The sequence below is a fragment of the Hyperolius riggenbachi genome, chromosome 6, assembly GCF_040937935.1.
Source record: "Hyperolius riggenbachi isolate aHypRig1 chromosome 6, aHypRig1.pri, whole genome shotgun sequence".
Taxonomy (NCBI): Eukaryota; Metazoa; Chordata; class Amphibia; order Anura; family Hyperoliidae; genus Hyperolius; species Hyperolius riggenbachi.
Window position 1 is genome coordinate 111,438,136 of NC_090651.1, and position 22,685 is coordinate 111,460,820.

The 22,685-nt window shown below is 45.2% G+C and overlaps 1 protein-coding gene and 1 long non-coding RNA gene across 2 annotated transcripts in view; both read right to left on the reverse strand.

The window, feature by feature from the left end:
• The window catches only part of LOC137521041 (uncharacterized), a 72,848-nt gene extending 62,771 nt beyond the window's left edge, over nt 1-10,077 (reverse strand). Inside the window, exon 1 of the long non-coding RNA XR_011022001.1 lies at nt 10,024-10,077. This is a non-coding gene — a long non-coding RNA (uncharacterized lncRNA). The remainder of the gene's footprint in view (nt 1-10,023) is intronic.
• A 1,299-nt stretch (nt 10,078-11,376) lies between these two features.
• On the reverse strand, nt 11,377-19,392 carry LOC137522065 (uncharacterized). Its single transcript, XM_068242089.1, has 4 exons — nt 19,206-19,392; nt 17,801-17,963; nt 16,937-17,290; nt 11,377-11,380 (listed from the first exon to the last, which is right to left on the reverse strand). Exons 1-4 carry the CDS (start codon nt 19,390-19,392, stop codon nt 11,377-11,379), a joined length of 708 nt encoding a protein of 235 aa, XP_068098190.1.
• Nucleotides 19,393-22,685: the final 3,293 nt, after the last annotated feature.

Here is a 22,685-nt window from a genome sequence, read left to right on the forward strand (position 1 = left end):
ATTTTAGGGGCCCTAAACCGTGAGGAGTAGTCTTGAAACAAAAATGACCTGTGAAATCCTAAAGGTACTCATTGGACTTTGGGCCCCTTAGTGCAGTTAGGGTGCAAAAAAGTGCCACACATGTGGTATCGCCGTACTCGGGAGAAGTAGTATAATGTGTTTTGGGGTGTATTTTTACACATACCCATGCTGGGTGGGAGAAATACTTCTGTAAATGACAATCTTTTGATTTTTTTACACACAATTGTCCATTTACAGAGGTATTTCTCCCCCCAGCATGGGTATGTGTAAAAATACACCCCAAAACACATTGTACTACTTCTCCCGAGTATGACGATACCACATGTGTGGCACTTTTTTGCACCCTAACTGCGCTAAAGGGCCCAAAGTCCAATGAGTACCTTTAGGATTTCACAGGTCATTTTGAGAAATTTCGTTTCAAGACTACTCCTCACGGTTTAGGGCCACTAAAATGCCAGGGCAGTATAGGAACCCCACAAATGACCCCATTTTAGAAAGAAGACACCCAAAGGTATTCCGTTAGTAGTATGGCGAGTTCATAGAAGATTTTATTTTTTGTCACAAGTTAGCGGAAATTGATTTTAATTGTGTTTTTTCACAAAGTGTCATTTTCCGCTAACTTTTGACAAAAAATAAAATCTTCTATGAACTCACCATATTCCTAACGGAATACCTTGGGGTGTCTTCTTTCTAAAATGGGGTCATTTGTGGGGTTCCTATACTGCCCTGGCATTTTAGGGGCCCTAAACCGTGAGGAGTAGTCTTGAAACGAAATTTCTCAAAATGACCTGTGAAATCCTAAAGGTACTCATTGGACTTTGGGCCCTTTAGCGCAGTTATGGTGCAAAAAAGTGCCACACATGTGGTATTGCCGTACTCAGGAGAAGTAGTATAATGTGTTTTGTGGTGTATTTTTACACATACCCATGCTGAGTGGGAGAAAGATCTCTGTAAATGGACAATTGTGTGTAAAAAAAATTAACAAATTGTCATTTACAGAGATATTTCTCCCACCCAGCATGGGTATGTGTAAAAATACACCCCAAAACACATTATACTACTTCTCCTGAGTACGGCAATACCACATGTGTGGCACTTTTTTGCAGCCTAACTGCGCTAAGGGGTCCAAAGTCCAATGAGCACCTTTAGGCTTTACAGGGGTGCTTACAATTTAGCACCCCCCAAAATGTCAGGACAGTAAACACCCCACAAATGACCCCATTTTGGAAAGTAGACCCTTCAAGGTATTCAGAGAGGGGCATGGTGAGTCCGTGGCAGATTTCATTTTTTTTTGTCGCAAGTTAGAAGAAATGAAAACTTTTTTTTTTTTTTTTTTCTCACAAAGTGTCATTTTCCGCTTACTTGTGACAAAAAATAATATCTTCTATGAACTCACTATGCCTCTCAGTGAATACTTTGGGATGTCTTCTTTCCAAAATGGGGTAATTTGGGGGGTATTTATACTATCCTGGAATTCTAGCCCCTCATGAAACATGACAGGGGGTCAGAAAAGTCATAGATGCTTGAAAATGAGAAAATTCACTTTTTGCACCATAGTTTGTAAACGCTATAACTTTTACCCAAACCAATAAATATACACTGAATGGGTTTTTTTTTTATCAAAAACATGTTTGTCCACATTTTTCGCGCTGCATGTATACAGAAATTTTACTTTATTTGAAAAATGTCAGCACAAAGTTAAAATAATCATTTTTTTGCCAAAATTCATGTCTTTTTTGATGAATATAATAAAAAGTAAAAATCGCAGGAGCAATCAAATAGCACCAAAAGAAAGCTTTATTAGTGACAAGAAAAGGAGCCAAAATTCATTTAGGTGGTAGGTTGTATGAGCGAGCAATAAACCGTGAAAGCTGCAGTGGTCTGAATGGAAAAGAAGTGGCCGGTCCTTAAGGGGTAGAAAGCCCTAGGTCCTCAAGTGGTTAAACAATACAATCAATCAAGAAAACTGATTGAAAGAAGGAAAAAAAAAACATTTTTATTGTGTAGGGAATCCGAGGTGAGAGGGATATGGAAGCTGACATGTTTGTTTCTTTTTAAATATTGCACATTCCCTGCCTGTCCTGCTGACCATCTGCCTCTAATACTTTCAGTCATAGACCCTGAACAAGCATATGCAAATCAGTTGTCTATGACAAATATGACAAGATTAGCCGCATGCTTGTTTCAGGTGTGAGATTTGATTTAGTCCCTGTTGACCAGAAAGATCAGCAGCACTGCCAGGCAACTGGTATTGTTTAAAAGGAAATAAATAGGGCAGCTTACATAAGTCTCACACCTTGACAGGACAGAGGTTAGGATACCCTCTTGCTTGTCTCCACTCCCTCCTACTTAGCAATAAGTAGAGGCATTCTTGTGTCTGCTGACAGCAGCCCAAAGACAGGTCATGCCTACATGTATTACATCCCTCATATGTCTGTCTCAAGCTTTAGTCTTCCTTTGTGGATATCACTGTGGAGCCTGCATGACCACCGTGCACAATAAAGAATTCATGAAAAGCCTCACACATGAAAGAGCTGCTGCTGCAGACACAGGCACATGTATGAAATGATTAGAAGCTAGTTACAGAATGCCGGCTTTCAGTGTGATGAAACACAAGTGTAAATCCAAGCCAGCAGATTGGCAATGCACTCATGCGGGAACCAATTTCCTACACAAATCACTTATGCATTTAAGGTTTGTAAAGTGCAATTTCATGCTTCTTTTACTAAGAATTTTAGAAAAGATGGTTCTAGGCTTAGGCTTAAGAGCCATTTAATTATTTTTTAAGTTACTGGTGTGTTTAAGTACCGCTAGCCCAATTTCTACTGCACAAAGGACCTCAGAGGAGGTTTTGAAAATCTGAATTTGTTGTTTAAACACTTTTTATTTGGGGTACACATGGCCGCATTATTTTTTTTTTTTTTTCAAAAATCATTTTTTTTAATTAATTTTTTAAAACAGGTATAACAAAACACAGATAGTAGTGCAATTGGTTGTGCAAACAAGAAATTGTATATACACTTGACTCCTCTGACATAAAGTGTCGGCATGCAATAAAAGACATGAACAAGATTAGGTGTAGCAGTTGGGCCTACACGTCACATTAATATGTAGATGAGAGCAAGTCCATATTTACCAATTCAACCTTCAATGGAAGTGTTTATGGTGCATGTGTAAACGGACTTGGGAAGGAGGGAGAGGGTAAAGAGAGACAGGAGTGGGGAATGGGAGGAAGTGGAGAGCCTGGGGGGGAATAGGAACATCAGGTTGAGGTTTATGGAAAAAAGGGGGGGTGGGGAACAGGGGGGGGGGGAGGGAGGGGTAGGGCACCAGGATCCTCACACTCGTGAGGTACTTAGGTCTTATTGCGCTATCACCCTAGGTAACGCTTAGGGATATAACGGCTTAATAGAGATATGGTCCCTTTGTTCCATTATTCATATAAATGACTTGAATATTACGCCAGTCATGATAAGTAGTTAGTGCATTTATCAGAGTCACAAAAATCTATCCATACGGCCCATCGTGCTTATATAAGGCAGCAGCATCAGCCATTTTCTCACTCTGTCTGCTTCTGTAATTAGAGAAAGATGGCCTAAACGGTTCGCCGGCGAACAGTTCCATGTGAACTTCCAGGGGTTCGCGATTGCGGAGAACCGCAAACTTTACCGGAAGTTCAGTTCGCCCCCCATAGTGCACCATTAGGGTCAATTTTGACCCTCTACATCACAGTCAGCAGGCACATTGTAGACAATCAGGCTACACTCCCTCCTGGAGCCACTCCCCCCTTATAAAACGCAGGCATCACCGGCCATTTTACTTACTCATGTGCCTGCAGTAATTAGAGAAGGGACAGCTGCTGCAGACTTTCTCATAGGGAAAGATTAGTTAGGCTCTTGAAGGCTTCTTAGCTTGCTCCTTGCTGATTCTTATTGCTAAAATAGCACCCCTCAACAGCTCTTTTGAGAGCCATCTTGTTCTTGTGATCTATTTTTTTTCTGTGTGTCCCACTGACACTTATGTTGCATAGACAGCCTTGATAATTCATACTGTGTGTGCCACTGCCAGGCCCAGCACATCCAGTGACTACCTGTGTGTGTGACAGGTGCACATTACCCATGACTGCAGCCGGTGGCTGGATAGTGTAATGGTTAAGGGCTCTGTCTCTGACACAGGAGACCTGGGTTCAAATCTCGGCTCTGCCTGTTCAGTAAGCCAGCACCTATTCAGTAAGGTGTTTCTTGGGCAAGTCTCCTTAACACTGCTACTGCCTACTGAGTGCGCTCTAGTGGCTGCCTCGCAAGCGCTTTGAGTCCGACAGGAGAAAGGCACTATACAAATACTGCAATTATTATTATTATATACCTACCTGTTGTTCACTGTGCACCCACCTACTCACGTAGGTGGGTGCACAGTGAACACCCGCACAGTGTCACTGTACCTGTCCGCTACCTGTCTGTGGGTGACAGGTGCACATTGTAATACCCATTACTGCATATACCTACCTACCTGTTCACAGTCCACCCACCTACCTACGTGAGCTGAGCGCACGCAGTGTCACTGTGCCTGTCCGCTACCTGTCTGTGTGTGACTGGTGCACATTGTAATACCCATTACTGCATATACAGTACCTACCTGTTGTGTTCAGTGCGCCCACCTACCTACGTCAGTGCACGCAGTGTGATATACCACTACGTGCATACCTGTTAACTGCACGTGTGTGACTGCACATTGTATTAGTCAAGTCAGTGCATACCTTTCACTTCATCCCCCCCAATAAGGACAAAACAAAAGGCAGAGGCAGGCCACCTGGCAGGTCTGTTCGAGGTCGCGCTTTCGTGATTTTGTGAGGCCCTCGACCAAAGTACAGTGTTCAGAAGAAGGCACGTGCCATCAACCCCCAATATTGTCAGGAATGTAGTTGACTATTTAACACAGAACACCTCATCTTTCTCAGCTTCCGCACGGAAGCGTGACATATCTTCCTCCTCCTGCTCGGATTCTGGCACCACACTTAACACTCAGTCGGCCGCCACCACCTGGGCTCAGCGGTGTGGACATTCGCGAACCGAAAATCGGAGGTTCGGGCCATCTCTAGATATAATTAGTGAGGGAAGGGAGAGACATTGGAGAGATAGGGAAAGCGATAGTTAGGACGTCTGTTAGCTTGCTCCTTGCTGATATTTATTGCTGAAAAGTACCACCAAAACAGCTCTTTTGAGAGCTAATGTTCTTGTGATGTGTTTTTTTTTTTTTTGCGTGGCCCACTGACACTTGCATATGCAGCCCTGTCTGTTACAGCTGGCCCTTGCTAATTGCTATACTGTGCCATGCCCAGCACCTTCAGTGCCTACCTTTTCACTGTACCTGTGTGTGTGACAGCTGAACATTGTATTGTAATACCAGTCACTGTATACCTTTCACTGCACCTGTGTAACAGCACCCAGTTTTATATACCAGTCACTGCATACCTGTTCACTGCACCTGTGTGACCGCACACTGCTTTATATACCAGTCCGTGCATACCTGTTAACTGCACCTGTGTGACAGCTGCACATTGTGTTGTAATCCCAGTCACTGTATACCTTTCACTGCACCTGTGTGACAGCACGCAGTTTTATATACCAGTCACTGCATACCTGTTCACTGCAGCTGTGTGACCGCACGCTGTTTTATATACCAGTTCGTGCATACCTGTTAACTGCACTTGTGTGTGTGATAGCTGCACATTGTATTGTAATACCAGTCACTGTATACCTTTGACTGCACCTATGTGACAGCACGCAGTTTTATATACCAGTCACTGCATACCTGTTCACTGCACCTTTGACTGCACATTGTATTATACCAGCAGTCAGTATATACCTTTCACTACACCTGTGTGACTGCGCATTGTTCTGAGAGCAGTCACTGCATACCTTTCACTGCACCTGTGTGACTGCACGTTGTTCTACCAGCAGTCACTGCATACCTTTCACTGCACCTGTGTGACTGCACATTGTTATTGTTATACCAGCAGTCACTGCATACCTTTCACTGCATCTGTGTGACCGATCATTGTATTTTATATTAGCAGCTACTGCATCCATTTGTACAGCACCTGTGTGACTGCACATTGTTATACCAGCAGTTACTGCATACCTTTTCACTGCACCTGTGTGACTGCACATTGTATTAGTCAAGTCATACCTTTCACTTCATCCCCCCCAATATGGACAAAACAACAGGCAGAGGCAGAGCCAGAGGCAGGCCACCCGAAAGGTCTGTTCGAGGTCGTGCTGACGTGATTTTGTGTGGCCCTGAACCAAAGTACAGTGTTCAGAAGGCACATGCCATCAACTCCCAAGATTGTCAGGACGTAGCTGACTATTTAACACAGAACACCTCATCTTCCACAGCCACCAGTGCTACTACAAGCACCACATCCACTCCATTTGACACTTCGCAGGAGTTATCTGGTGGGAAATTAACTGATTCACAGCTATTATTTTTACAACAAGATGAATGCGCTAAGCAAGTTACACCACCTCATATGCCTGAGTTAGGTGTCACTATGGACGTAAGGTGTGAGGATGATTAAGTACCTGCTGTTGGTGCAGTTTATGAGGTTTATGATACAAGCGAAGCTGTGGAGGATGATTATGATGTTGACGATATTGATGATACTGCCATGGATGTCACGTGGGATCCTAATAGACATGATGACAGCAAACAAAAGCAAAGCCACCCTCCGCCTCCTCTTCCTCCTTCAGGTGCAGCATCTTCAGCCACTTTCTCCCTTGCACCTTCACAGCCACCCTCCTCTACTCCGACTCTCACCTTGAGCGGTTCCGGCTCCTCTGCCCACAGCAGCCAAGGGTCCGTGAAGGAAATCTTTGAGCGGAAGAAGCCAATGTCTGCCAGTCACTCCCATGCCAGGCGTCTGACAGATGGCTTGGCGGAACTGTTAGCTCGCCAGGTGTTACCATACCAGCTGGTGGACTCTGAGGCCTTCCAAAAATTTGTGGCCATTAGGACACCGCAGTGGAAGATACCAGGCCGCAATTATTTCTCAAAAAAGGTGTTGGCTAAACTGTACCATGAAGTTGAAAGGCAAGTGATGTCATCTCTGGCACACAGCGTTGGCTCAAGGGTCCATCTGACCACGGATGCCTGGTCTGCAAAGCATGGTCAGGGCAGGTACATTACTTATACAGCACATTGGGTCAACCTGCTGACCGCTGGCAAGCAGGGAGTACATGGCTGTGCAGCAAACCTAGTTGTGACACCTCTATAGCTTGCAGGCAGGCCTGCTGCCACCTCCTCTCTTTCTTCTCTTTTCGCAGACGTTCGCGTTCGAGGTTCGCGAACCTAAAATCGCAGGTTCGAGACATCTCTAAGGGCATCAAGGGGAGGGGTGTGAAGACTGGGGGGGCCCCATCAAAGGTTTGCTTTTGGGCCCAATGAATTGTAGTTATTGTCCTGTGCTGCAGTGGGCCCCACCAGCCATCCGTTCTGCTCCCTGTGTGCCCCACCAAGAATCTGAAGCTGGAACCGCTTCTGAGGGCATCAAAAACACAGCATGCTGTAGAAACTTCCATTGGAGTTTCTGCAAGGTACTATAGGCATCAGGAACCACAATCCAACCAGACAAATTATTACAAGGGAGGACATTGACCTTCAGGGATATTGGTACTCACTTCTGAAATTCCAATGTTATCAGAAAATAGTGAGATAGAAGAAAAAAGTGGGTATGACCCGGTTGAGCACAAATCACAGATAATTGATTACTATATTAAAAAAAATACTTTATTAATCCAAATGTATATAACATTAAAAAACATTATTAAAAATGTGCCCGCCCCGCACCCCCAGCAACCTCCCCGGCCTGGACCCTCGACCCTCTACAGCAAACTCCACTGTTGAGTCTATACCTCCACTGGTAATGAATGATGGGACCTAAAAGACCCCTGTAGAATGATAATCCAGCTGTACAGTAACCGTGTCACTGATTTTGGGATGAAAGTTAGCATGCACATGCGTTAATGAGAACAGGGAGACACAGATAAATCCATATGGTTAACAAGGCTCAAGCACTCAATAGAAAAAGATTCAGCAATCCTCCAGCAAGTCACACACGTTTGCATCAATGCCATGAAGGAGCACAGCCACAGCAGGTCTGGTGATCATACATCTATGTGATTTGGTCTGTATAACAACAGCCTGATTCACCAACAGCAGGAAGCATAAAAAAAGCACAGTTCCATGCAAAGCAAGGTTAGTAAAGCAAGAGTTCCATATTGGCATCTGACAGGCACAAACAGCAATCCAGCCTTTGAAATGAAAAACACTTACTAAATAAACAAAGTTCATGTTTGGACAACCTGATCCATGTTGCTTGCATGCAGGCAGAAGAGTGGCAACAGGCAGGTATATTGTAGCAAAGTTGTTGTCCCAGAGGGGCTGGCTTACGTGCTCCAGAGATTGCTGTGTTGTGATTGCGGTGGAATGGTTGTTTGTAGGATCAAGCTGGTGTGCTGGTTGCCATGTGGGATCCAAGGGCTATACCAGGTCCACGTGCAGGAGGATGATGGAGGTCGGGACGCAGCACATGCGACCTCGACCGGTTTCGCCGGACTTCCGGCTTCCACTGGAGGTGTACGTCACTTCACAAACTTCCCCTATGGGGATCTTATCTCCCCGCCGGCCCAACATCACCAGTGGGCCGGCCACGCCCGCCCCCACAAGTGGCCAATGCCGGGTGGGCAGGGCAGGCAGACGCCTTGGCAACCCGCCGGCGCGTCCACCAAACCAAGGCCACCCGCCCGAACGCCGCACACGGGGCGGGCAGGGCGGGCGGACACCGCGGAAGAGAGCAGCCGGACCAAAACAGGCACCGCACACCCCCAAGCCGCCGCGTCCACCAAGCCCCGACCACACCAGGCGGCACCACCAGAGGGTTCCAATGACTCGAGCTCAACTATGCATGTACAGTCATGTCCACACGCCCGTTCACAACTCGGCCCCAGGTCATCGCCAGCAGCATTCTGCTCATGCGAGGTTCATTTTTTTGAGAACGGCACATGCGCAGATGCTCCCGGCAATGAGAGCTAGATTGTAGAGCGGCAGAGGACAGGATGGCGTATGCACAGTCGGCATGACTGGAGCTCCAGTCACAGGTACTCCGAAGCTGCCAGCGGCACAATGAAGGGGGCTCAACGGACTCTGCGGGAACACACTATGGGGGGAACTAAAAGAAGTAAAAATCTACAGTTTTAAGCACAGCTCAGGTGTGTTTTAATAGGATACAATGTTTACATCATCATTTCACAATATTTTTCCCTTCTGACCCCCACTCCCCACTTTAACAAGTGCATTTATTATGTGCAGATTGTTTTGACCTTTTTTACTATTCATCGGAAGATGCTGGTTCACCCTCCGCTGTTTATGTATAATACTCTTGGGAATGCACAATTGTCGTTTTCATTGATAATGATTTAGAATAACACACTTAGTCTGAAAGTAACCCATGAACTTGAACATAATCAATAGAAATAAACTTTAAATTGCATTCTAGAAGCGTAATTTAGCACAGTCTGGAAATGTCACAAGAAAGCCAACCCCTCCTACAGTTTATGTTTATTTAACTGGTAATGAAGGCAGTTTAGACCTCACCCTGTACACCTCATAGAAGTGGAATAATCAATAAAGAAATAAATACTGAGGACACAAAACTGCGACTAACACAATTTCTGACGGGGGTCGATACACAAATTCACATGCTAGGCTGGCCTAGTAAACATCTCAGCAATTTGCAGTATAATCTCCCCTGTATGCAGGCCCCAATCAATACAGATGTAAAGAACTGTGCTAACTCTCAATATAATAAGTCTACAAGAACATTTCAGTAGTCAGAATGACCTCAAATTACTGAAGGATTACTTGAGTTTTCCTCTGACCTCCTGACCTTAATTTCCATTATCTCCGATATACACGTAACTGCAGGCACAAATATTATCATACCTTTCAATTGAGGCTTAAATCTGTAGTAGAAAAGATAATGTGGCCTCAAAATAGCAACAGCTTTGCATATCCAACTGCCCCGAACTGCCTGTCAGCTGCACAGAGCATCACTCTTTACTACAGGGCTGTCACATGAAGTTGTATGCAGTACAACATATAACAAAAACAAAGCTACATACTACAGGGTAATAAGGCATACACATATGTTAATGCTGGGTTTGTACTCTATCTCCTCCACCTTAAAGCTAAAGAAAGACTCTAGCCACTACAATTTAGAACCTTATGTGAAGGTGATTGCAGGCAGCGCCGTTGCTACCGTAGAGGCAAAGGTGTCTCCCCCCCCCCCATCTTAACTGTTGCTCCCCACGGGCCTCTGCAGAGTCTTTGGTAGAGTAGCATCTCACCTGTACTGGTAAACAGGTGAGACGCTACACTATCAAAGACTATGCAGGGCCCCAGGGAGCACAGTTAAGCTGGGAGGTGATTGGGAGGGAGGGTCAGCAGCTGGCTCGGGCCCAGGAGGGAAATTTTGCTGCAACAAAGGGCCCCTAATGCTGTTTTTTGGTCGGGAGGTGTCTGTTGGGGGGTTAATTTTGCCCTGGGGCTCCATTGGTACTAGAACCGGCCCTGATTGCAGGTAAGTATAAGATACATATGCAGTCTGCCACTATTGGATCCAGATGCTTTAACGGACATGGTACTGGCCTTTATTCACAAATTGGACTACTTCTATTGTGGCTCTGCATTTTGACCAATTGCATGATGGCCTGGTACAACAGCTGCACCAAGGCTACTAGAGAAGCCCTGCAGTGAGTTGTTAAAACAGCAGAAGCCATTATCTGCACTGAACTACCATCACTGGAAAATATAAGGGAAGACGCCGAGAGCCCAGTATAGTGTAGTATGTACTGTAAATTGGGTATGGAAGGTAAGTATAGGTAGGTTATACTCACAAACAAGGGTTACCGTCCAGGTAACCCACTATGAAGGCAGGTGAGGAGATTAGACCTGTCCCCACTCAGGATTAAGAAGTCGCTCTCTGTAGATCGGGAAAAAGAATTCCCCTCCACCAGGGGTGGAAACAACTGCAAAAGTAGTACAGAGGCGCCAACAGGGTAAAAACAATATTTCTTTAAAATGGTTAAAATGAAGTAGGTAGCGGTGGACTTACCCCTCCAAAACAGACACAAAAATTGCTGTTTTAAGCAAAAATCAGTTTATTTACATACTCCAAACAAGGTGCAACGCGTTTCGCGGGTATATCCCACTTCCTCAGGCAATAAATAGGAGCATATCACCAATGCGGTCCGGTACATAGCCTGGCGCCTCTGTCACTGGAACTTTTGTATAAGTCTAGCTGTATGAGAAGGGACAAAAAACATTATCAAGGACAACACTCACCCTGGAAACGCCTTGTTTGAGCTCCCTCCATCAGGTAAACGTTTTACATCATGCATACAAACAAACAGACTGAAAAACAGCTTTTTCCCATCCGCCTTAAAGGGAACCTAAACTGGATTAGGTGCATGCTTGTTTCAGGTGTGTGATTCAGACACTACTGATGACAGAGATCAGCAAGACTGACAAGCAACTGGTATTGTTTTAGGGCCCATTTCCACTATCGCGAATTCGCATGCGAATTCGCATAGCAATACAAGTGAATGGGACTGTTTCCACTTGTCAGGATTCCTTTGCGTTTTTCTGTGCAGAAAAAATTCGCATGGCAGAGCCATCAGAATTCGCATACCGCTATGCGAATCGCATACAATGTATTTAATAGGAAATTCGCATGCGGTTTGGGTATGCGAATTTTCATGCGAATTCGCATAGAAACAGTGGAAAATCACACCTGCACTGGCATGGTTAAATTCGCATACCTCGTCATCCATGCGAATTCGCATGAAAGTTTGCATAAAAATTCGCATAGACCCGCATGCGAAATTCGCATCCGCATGCAAATTTTTCCCGCGACGATTCCCACCGCACAAGTGGAAATGCAGCCTCAAAAGAAACCTCCATATCCCTCTCAGTTTAGGTTCTCTTTAGGCCTCTTTCACAGTGCGACGTTAAAGTCGCACGTTAGAAAATATTCTAACGTGGACTAACGCACAGCAATAGAAAGTCTGTGCAACATTCACAGTGCACACGTTGCGTTGACTGTAACGTGTAGCAATATTTAGAAAGTGTTGCATGCTGTGCGTTTAGCAATACATTTCTTGTGTTATGTGTGTTGCACATGCTCAGTAAGGTTTTTTTTTCTAAAAAAATGTAACACATGCGCCATTTTCGTTCAATCACTGTGCAACGAAAACGGCACACCAAACGCAGGGCTAAATAACGTCCATGTTATAGTGTTTCAATGCGTTGCATTAGGGGCACGTTATGCAACCTTAACATTGCATCAAGCGCAACGTCCCACTGTGAAAGAGGCCTCAAACTTGATGAACTCTGTGGGCATATTCACAGTGGGATGTTGCTTTGTAATGCAACATTAAAGTTGCAACACAGTATTACAACGCAACGCAAAAAACAAACAAACGTGGTAATGCACATTAACACTGCGTTCCCGTGGCATACAGTAGATACAGTGTGGAGCATACAGGCAATGAAAAGCATGCTTCTCTGTATTTGTTTAATATCTGCGTCTAGAGGTAACGCACTGCAAGCAACATTTACAACGTCGCACTTTGAATGTCGTATAGGCTTAACATTACAGTGCGTTAACCTGCGTTATAATGACTTTATGACGCAGGACAACAACTTCCCACTGTGAATACGACCTGAATCTTCTCTGAAATAACACTGTGTACAAATTGTTTAAATATCTGTAATACCTGGCATACTTGTATAATTTCTTCTCTTTCTACCTTTGTTACTATCACTATGTTCCCTATATGCAGAGGCGTAGCAATAGGGGTTGCAGAAGTTGCGACCGCTTCGGGGCCCTTGGGCCAGAGGGGCCCCGAAGGGCCCTCCCTCAACTACAGTATTAGCTCTGTATTGGTCCTGTGCTAATCACTTCTACAGATACTTTGAATAGTGGTAATCATTCACAAACTGTTCCCCATCCCCTTCTTGCACCTCTGACACTGTAGTTGCCATTGGCAGGTATTGGTGTGCCGTATCAGTAGTTATGTATAGAGTGTCTGGAGGGCCCCATTGTAAAACTTGCAGCGGGGCCCACAGCTCCTTAGCTACGCCACTGCCTATATGCACCATGGGGCTGTTATGAAAAGTAACTTCCTTGTGTTGCACAATGACAATAAAGTGCTTGAATCTTCCAAGTGGTCCGCATAGTCGATCTTGTCAATTGACCAGGCTTCCATAAACTCCTATGGGGGTCTATAGGTGAGCAGATAATTGTATTCAACAGGCAGAAAAAACAGCAGGTGCAGCAGATGGTTGCAAAGTTATGCTAGTTTTCTAAAGATGTATTTTATGTAAAAAAAATTGTATTAAAAAGCAACGTTCTTTTTGCTTTGACTCTTTTTTGACATACTATGCATGCACATACACGTGTGCAGATTGCTGTCAAAAGTGACGTTTTCGTAATCACACAACCCAGCCGCAAGTCAGCCACCACTTGGATACTAAGCTGGGGATGTATAGGGGATGTGAACCAACATTGTTTCGGCACAGCGGGGCAGATGGAACACAGAGGCATGCTTCCTACTCCATTACATGCCTCTGCCCCTCTCTCCCCCCCACACACATGCCCTTCTCCCCCTCCACGCCACGCTGCAGGCCCACGAAGCTGGCAACAAGCAGTTTGTCGGCAGCTAACGGGGAAGAGGCATCCATGACCTCTGCTGCCTGTACAGATAGTGTGGGTTTTATTTTTACACTGGAGGTCTACTTTAAAGGAAACCTGAATTGAGAGGGAAATAGAGGCTGCCATATTTATTTCCTATTAAAGGATACCCAAGGTGACAAGTGAAATGATGAGATAGACATTTGTATGTACAGTGCCAAGCACACAAATACCTATGCTGTGTTCCTTTTTTTCTTTCTCTGCCTGAAAGAGTTAAATATCAGGTGTGTAAGTGGCTGACTCAGTCCTGACTCAGACAGGAAGTGACTACAGTGTGACCCTCAGTGACTGATAACCCAAATACAGTCAGCACGGTAACAAAAGATTCTACACACATTATAAGGTACAGCTACTATTTGTATCTCCAGTTATTATAAAAGGAACATGGAAAAGACATTAAACGTGAGAAAAATGTCATGTATTGCAGAAACATTAATACATTCTGCACAAGTGATTCACTGCCAGACTCGCTTGAGTTATAATGGATTTCAAAGGGCACCTGAGGTTGCTGTCCTGCTGATCCTCTGCCTCGGAGGGCCCGTTTCCACTATTGCGGTTTCCGCCGCGATTACGCAGAGTTTCCCCGCACATGAATCGCACGGGGAAACTCTGCCATAGGGGATAACGGCGCCACGGCCGAATCGCTTGTGGGAGCGATTCGGCCGGAACCCCCCGCAGAATTCGCGGCGGAGGCTGCGAATCCCATAGCCGTGCATGGCACGGCTCATGGGATTCGCCTGCGATCCCGCCCACCCGCTCAGTGCCAGCGTGCGTCTACGAGACGCACGCCGCACTAGTGGAAACGAGCCCTTATACTTCTAGCCATAGACCCTGAACAAACATGCAGATCAGGTGTTTGACTGAACTTTGACTGGATTTGATGAATGCTTGTTTCAGGAGTGTGATTCAGACACTACTGATGCATGAAAGGACAGCAGGATGCCAGGCAACTAGTATTGTTTCAATGGAAAAAGATATGGCACTCTTTTAATGAGGTCTTGCCCAAATAAGTAAATTAACAAATACATTCATTTAAATGGTTTGACAATAAAAATAAATACTCAAATAAATACATCATTAATTTTTATTTTTTTGCCGTTTGGAGAGAGAGCCAATGAGAGGTCCACCCCTTTATTCCATGGAGTCAGGGGCAGAAGGCTGAAAGTCATCACTGATCCAGGATTCGTTCATCAGTAAGAAGGGCAATCTGTTCATGTTGGTTGTCGACATACAAGATACAGGTTCTCCTGTTGTGGGCACCCACCTTGTCATATTGGATGCCAACTCAGTAATCAGGAGTAACAAGTACTAAGCAACCTCTAGACGGGTGTCTGGCCTTTACACACTATAGTGCATGGGGTTATTAGTGCTTATGGTGTCCAGTACAGCAACTAATTGGCAGAAGTTCCAGATAGGCTGTTACCGTAGTTTTAGTTCCATTGCACTGATAGTGAAAAAGTTTTCAGGTGGAGCCAGGAGGTGTGTACAACATTTCAGCCAACCAGTGGCGTAGCTACAAACCTCTGGGCCCCGATGCGGAATCTGGATGTGGGCCCCCCCCCGGCAACAACAGCCCCCCCTCCCCCGGCAACACCCGACGGATGCACACACATATCAAAATCCCTATAGCCAGCTATAGGTACCCCCAGTATAGGTAGTCAGGCATAGGTAAGCCAGTATAGTTGCCCCCGGTATAGGTGAGATAGGCAGGCGCCGCCGGTATAAAAGTTAGATAGATAGGTGCCCCCAGTACAGGTTAGCTAGGTGGGTGCCTCTAATATAGGTAGCCAGAATAGTTGCCCCCAGCGTAGGTTAGATAGGTAGGTGCCCCCAGTATAGGTTAGGTAGGTGCCTCCAATATAGGTAGCCAGTTTAGTTGCCACCTGTATAGGCTAGCTAGGTGCCCCCAATACAGTTTAGATAAGTAAGTGCCCCCAGTATAGGTTAGATAGGTAGGTGCCCGGGCCCCCAGTATAAATTAGATTAGGTCGGTGCCCCCCAGTATAGGTTAGATTAGGTAGGTGCCCCCCAGTATAGGTTAGATTAGGTAGCTGCCCCCCAGGATAGATTAGGTAGCTGCCCCCAGGATAGATTAGGTAGGTGCCCCCCAGTATAGGTTAGATTAGGTAGCTGCCCCCCAGGATAGGTTAGGTAGCTTCCCCCCAGGATAGATTAGGTAGCTGCCCCCCAGGATTAGGTTAGATTAGGTAGCTGCCCTCCAAGATAGATTATGTAGCTGCCCCCAGGATAGATTAGGTAGGTGCCCCCCAGTATAGGTTAGATTAGGTAGCTGCCCCCCAGGATAGATTAGGTAGCTTCCCCCCAGGATAGATTAGGTAGCTGCCCCCCAGGATAGATTAGGTAGCTGCCCCCCAGGATAGATTAGGTAGCTGCCCCCAGGATAGATTAGGTAGGTGCCCCCCAGTATAGGTTAGATTAGGTAGGTGCCCCCCAGTATAGGTTAGATTAGGTAGCTGCCCCCCAGGATAGATTAGGTAGCTGCCCCCCAGGATAGATTAGGTAGCTGCCCCCCAGGATAGATTAGGTTAGATTAGGTAGCTGCCCCCCAGGATAGATTAGGTAGCTGCCCCCAGGATAGATTAGGTAGGTGCCCTCCAGTATAGGTTAGATTAGGTAGCTGCCCCCCAGGATAGATTAGGTAGCTGCCCCCCAGGATAGATTAGGTAGCTGCCCCCCAGGATTAGGTTAGATTAGGTAGCTGCCCCCCAGGATAGATTAGGTAGGTGCCCCCCAGTATAGGTTAGATTAGGTAGGTGCCCCCCAGGATAGATTAGGTAGCTGCCCCCCAGGATAGGGCAGGTAGGTAGGTGCCCCGTCCCCATAATGGAGGGGGGGCCGCAGCCGCGGGGAGGGCAGCCCGACCTCTCCCTGCGTTGCATATGGTAAGAGAGTTGTGGGTGTGCATTATATTGTTGGCTGGAAGCAGGCAGGTGTGGTTGCTGCAAGTAGTTGTGCACATTGTCATCTGCACGGCTCTCAGGTAGTAAGAATCTCCCCAGGGTCTCAGAGATGGCATGTCTGGCTGCCCATTGCTTATCAGCAGGCACTTTTTGTAATAGTGGCACCAAACTTAAAAGATACTGTGTGCATGGCTCTTTAAGTTGTTTCATTTCATCCTCTCGCTTCTCCATATGATCAGAAGCCTTTTCTATAGAACTAATCAGCTTCTGGTCGTATTCAGCCCTGCTCATACCTCTTCCTATTCTCCTGCCTTGTGTAGCTACCCTCACACCTCTACTAGACCTGACAGTTGTGCGTGTCCGACTACTCGCTGGGCTGTGTGGTGTGTGATCTGGGGTAGTAGAGTCACTGTCTTCCAGTGTAGCAGTGTCAACATCCTGTGTAGTGTCTTCTTCAACTTCCACATCACTGGTGGTGGTAGGTGGCACCTCTACATCGTCCTCCACAGGATCTGGTGGTAGGCTATCTTCAGTCCTTTGGAAAGGGGAAAGCACAACTTTAGTTCATGGAATAGTGACCATGGATGTCACAGTAAATATATGGGCACAATGCGATGCATCTTTCATTGCAAAACAATAGCAGTAGCCTGTCTATGTTTCCAATTATTTGTGTACATAGCTTTTAGGCACAGCCCCTAAGCAAGCATAGAGCAAAACTGGCCTGAGTAAACTAGCACTGATTTTGGTAGATGTGTGTTACAGATGTGTGATGCAGACACTACTGCAGCCAAACATATAACCAGCACTGTCAGGCAACTGTTATGTTGGGTAACGAACAGTCCACATTCCTGTCATGTAATAATCATTTTAAACTGGACCTATGCCATCCTTACATTAAGCTACGTCCCCCAATATATTTGGTAGAGTGATGGCAGATTATGCGTTCCACACTACTGAATTGCATTGTGGGCCTACTCCTTCCTTCACTGTTCTATTGGCGAAGTTGACAAACATTGCAATAGGTTAACATTTACGCCATACTTACTCAGCCGGTTCATGATGTTTTCTTAGAAATTCTAATATGCCACAATATTTATATTTTGTTCGCTGCGAACTTCCAGACCCACTTTTGGATTCATGGTATTGCTTTTCAATCTCCTTTTTGTAACTGTCTCTGACCGACTTCCATCTTGTCCGCAGGAGGGCAACTAGGAATAAAAATAAACATACATGTTATTTCTTTTCTTTTGCAGATTTCTGGCAACAGGGCATTCATATGCAGCACTTCACTACCAATTCCTCATGGGAAGAAGTACAATCCGATACTTAGTTTTGGACACCTGCAAATTGATCTGGAAAGTACTTCAACCGGAATTTATGCCAACTCCTGACGTACCTATGTGGGAGGCTAACATGCAGCTTTTTTGGGAGAAACATGATTTCCCTAACTGCCTTGGAGCAGTGGATGGGAAACATGTCAGACTGGTTATGCCTGCATTCACTGGCAGTCTCTATTACAATTATAAAAAATTCTTTTCACTAGTGCTCATGGCTGTTGTGGATCCTAATTTGAAATTTATCTATGTGGATGTTGGGGCTTACGGAAGTTCCCATGATTCCTCAGTCTTCCAGCACAGTCGATTTGGCGTGAAGCTTCGCACAGGCCAGATGACTTTACCACCACCACGCCCCTGGCCTGACACTGTAGAACCACCTTACCCCTGTGTGTTTGTGGCTGATGAGGCCTTTGCACTGTCTGAGCATGTTATGAGACCGTATGCACAGAGAGATATGACTCATAAGAAAGTAGTCTTTAATAACCGCCTGACCAAAGCCAGACAAGTAGTAGAATGTGCTTTTGGAATTCTGGCAAACAAATGGCGCATTTATCACACTGCTATAAAAATGCAACCAAAGTATGCTATAATAGTGGTGAAGGCAACATGTATTTTGCATAATTATGTGAGAACACTAGATAGCATGACCATAGAGGAGGAAGAGGGGGATCTTTCAAACAGTGCTCTTGTCACTTTACCACCAGCTACTTTACGTGGTCCCATTTCTGCCATTCACAACAGAGACAAATTAGCTGATTATTTTGTGCCATAACTGTAAGAACTAAAAAACCTGCAGGCTGCTATTTACTTACATGACGAGATCAGTATTATTGTGCAAATAAACATTCTTGAAACCGTGTTGTATGTCTATATCATTCATGACACTCTAAAGTGGCAAATAGCGCCCTAATAATACATGTGAGTACATACACACACATGTACCTGCTGTTTATAAGGAGAGATGGCTATAGAGAGAACAGCTTTGCCAGAGACCTGTGATAATGAAATTTCTAATTGTTTAATTACTCATTTAGTGGAGGGGTGATGATATATTGTCTGCAAAGTGCTGCATGAAATCAATAAAATACAACAATTCTGTACACATATACTTACTCTTAGAATCCTTGCCCTTTTGGCTCAAAGTATTCCATTTTTCTCCAAGAAAATCTTTTGCAATGTTGCTCCAGATTTCATGAGCCCTTTGGTGGTCTTTATATCCAGGCAAAGACTTGTCATAAAGTTCTGGGCTGTTTTCAATCTTTATTATCAGGTTTTCTGTGGTAAACCACTTTGCTGCCATCTTCCTCCTGCGCAGTCTAAAATCCCTCATGCAAATCTGCCACACAGGAAGCACACTTTGACCTGGAAGTGCGCATTCTTGAAAAAAACGCATCCGCATCCGCATCAAAATCCGCTTGATCAAGCGGTTTTACAGGCGTTTTGCGTTTTTCCTATACTTAACATTGGAGGCAGAAACGCATCCGAAATCCAAAAAATGCCTCACCCAGGCTGAAAACGCCCAAAAAGCCGCTCGGTGTGCACCAGCCCTTACTTCTCATTCTTTCTTTTAAACTTCCAGACCTTGCTGATTGAAATCTGCACCTTATTTAGGATCTGTTATCCCTGCCAGGGTATAGATTTCAATTACCACACCGCACGCTCCTACCGATCACGCTGCCGCAGCCCACTCACCCTGCTGTCGGTATGATAGCACAGCTCCGTTAGCCGTTCAAGAGCTGATTTCATTGGCTCCTGACCCTGTTGTCACTGTGAGCCAATCTCGCACTGATCACAGGGTCAGGAGCCAATGAAATCGGCTTCTGACTGGCTCATTGAGCTCTGCTGTCATAGTAACAGCAAAGCGAGTGGGATTCAGTGTCGGGAAAGTGGTGCGATCGCCGGTAGCAGCGGGTGTGGCGACGTGACGTCGGCAAGCCCTGTTTTCAGACGAAAAATTCTCTGGTCCTTAAGGGGCCAGAGTCTGCTGGTCTGGATGCGGTTAACACAGAAACTTGAGTCAAATGTTGCTTTGTTGCATTGTGATAATAATCTCTGCTGAACATTAAATGTGGATTAGAAGTATAATGGCCTCGATTCATCAACATTTAGCAAATTTGTTAACAACAGTTTGGTAAAATACCGAATTTGTTAACTTCATTTCAGGATTCATCAGTTATCCACAGCTGTTAGCGAACATTCGGTAACGATTCGGTAACGATTCGCTAAAACGGAATAAAGTGCAATTCATGAAAAAGAAAGTGGGCGTGGTTTAGCGTTACATTTAGGATTAGTTATCTCCTTCACTGCTCTGTCGTTATTCCTGTCAGATCATTGCTGACAGAGAAGATGGAGCCATTTGAAGTGGTTATGTATCAGCTGAGAGTGATTCAAAGGCGCAGAAGGGCAAGAATAAGGTCTGCAACCATATAAATTTGTAAGAGAATAGATTTATTTGCTATAACACGACATCTGCATTTCTCTTGAATCATCTTGTAAGAGAACACAGGCAGTGTCAGGGATAACTAATTTTGCTAGCTGCACTATAATTTTTTAGAAAAGGCTCCTATCAAATTGTGGGATTGTCCCAACCACTTCCAGAATCCTGGTCCAGGTGTTAAGCCCTATTCAGAATGTTGCTACGTAGTGCTCAAAGGACTGCCTTTTACCCACAATTCCATGGGAATCTTATGGCCTTGTGTTAAATTACCGCTGTAAAATGGAAATATCGACACGTTACCGAATTGTTATCGAATTCACACCGAATGCCGAAAAACCTTGATGAATACAACTAGAAATCGCTAAACTTCGAATTCGGTAATTTAACAAACTGGAAAAAGTTATCTCAAAGACAATGATGAATCGAGGCCAATGTGCAGACTAGAAGAAGAGAGGCTAAGGGCCTGTTTCCACTACATGCAGATTCTGCATGCAGAAAACTAACTCCAATGAATGTCTATGGGCCTGTTTCCACTGAATGTGATTTTTCTGATGCAGATTTCCCATAGGCATTAATTGGAGTCAGTTTTCTGCATGCAGAATCTGCATGTAGTGGAAACAGGCCCTGTCTGGCATGGTATGTATCTAATATCTGGATTGATATGTACCGTATCTTTATACTCAATGCACACTAATGCATAGCGCGTGTTGAAGCATGCTGACGAATGCATGTGTACCTGTCTTATCATTTGATTGCATTCACATGTCTACTTGGCAAGTTCTAATCTGGCCACAAGAGCTCCAGGCTCACTGGGGTCACATGACAGGGCTGAGCCACACCCAGAACGCTAATCAATCTGTTTTAATTTTTAAAAACATGTTCTCATTGACTTTCATTAAACAGAAAGTTTTATGGACCCTACTAAAACCCAGCTCACTTTCACTTTTATTAAGCCAGTGGCCAATAGGAAGATTCAGGGGGTTACGTTCTGTGCCAAAGTGTCAGCACTTACATATGAGAGTAGATAGAACATGTAGGCAGGTATGCTATGCACATTAAACCCATCTGGATTGTTACACTGATGTCATGTGTAATTTTACTTTCATGTTTTCTTTGTGGCTGTACTCTAAGGGCTGGAACCCACAGGAGCGCTTTTGGCAGCGTTTTGGCAGCACTGCGATACGCTAGCAGTTTGCCAAAACGCTGGGCTAATGTTAATGGATGGGGCAACTTTCACAGGAGCGTTTGCGTTTCCCAGAAACGCAAACGCAGGACCTGCAGCATTTTGGGAGCGTTAGCGCTTCAATGTAAAGTATTGAAACGCTAGCAGAAACGCTCAGCAAAACCTAAACTGAGCGGTTTTGCTAGCGTTTTGCGGTTCAGCACACTGTAACAAAATTAAAAATAATTCACAGGACCAATCAGGATAAAAACGCAAAACGCTAGGCACCCGCTGGGGAAAAAAATACAATGTTGCAAAACACAACCCAAAACGCGCATGAATCCGCTTGCAAACCGCTCAGACAAAACGCTAGCGGTTGCGTTTTGCGTTTGCGGTTTTCAGTGGGTTCCAGGCCTAAGTGCCCGTTTCCACTAGGGCGGTTTCGCCGGCGATTCTGCAGAGTTTTCCCGCACATCATTCGCACGGGGAAACTCTGCCATTGGGGATGACGGCGGCGCGGCGGAATCGCTTGCGGGAGCGATTCGCCCGGAACCCCCCGCAGATTTCGCCACGGAGGCTGCGAATCCCATAGCCGTGCATGGCACGGCTCATGGGATTCGCCTGCGATCCCGCCCACCAGCTCAGTGCGGTGTGCGTCTGCGAGACGCACGCCGCACTAGTGGAGACGAGCCCTTACTCTTTTTGCTGTCATGTTAAACATTCAGTTTAAATAATGGCTAAGGTTCTTTGGTCAGCAGCAACGACATAGAATGTCTTCTATATGTGTTGTTGATTAAATATTTCCATATACATTCAGTCTAGCTATGAGAAGAAAATGTATGAAATAATGTTTATTCTCAACACTACATATATGAGACATTCCATGAATGGGGATATGTACAGTATATGCCTGTCTCCATTCAATCTGCACATCAAACTATCTTCACTCTACCCAGCTTAAACAAGCTATTAAGGACCAGGCCTGATTTGCCTG

Coding starts and splice junctions, on each gene's coding strand:
- LOC137522065 (XM_068242089.1), bottom strand. CDS start 19,392: ATGGCAGCAAAGTGGTTTACCACAGAAAACCTGATAATAAAGATTGAA. Junction 17,964..19,205: donor AAAGGGCAAGGATTCTAAGA/GTAAGTATATGT, acceptor TTTTATTCCTAG/TTGCCCTCCTGCGGACAAGA. Junction 17,291..17,800: donor AAACATCATGAACCGGCTGA/GTAAGTATGGCG, acceptor CCCTTTCCAAAG/GACTGAAGATAGCCTACCAC.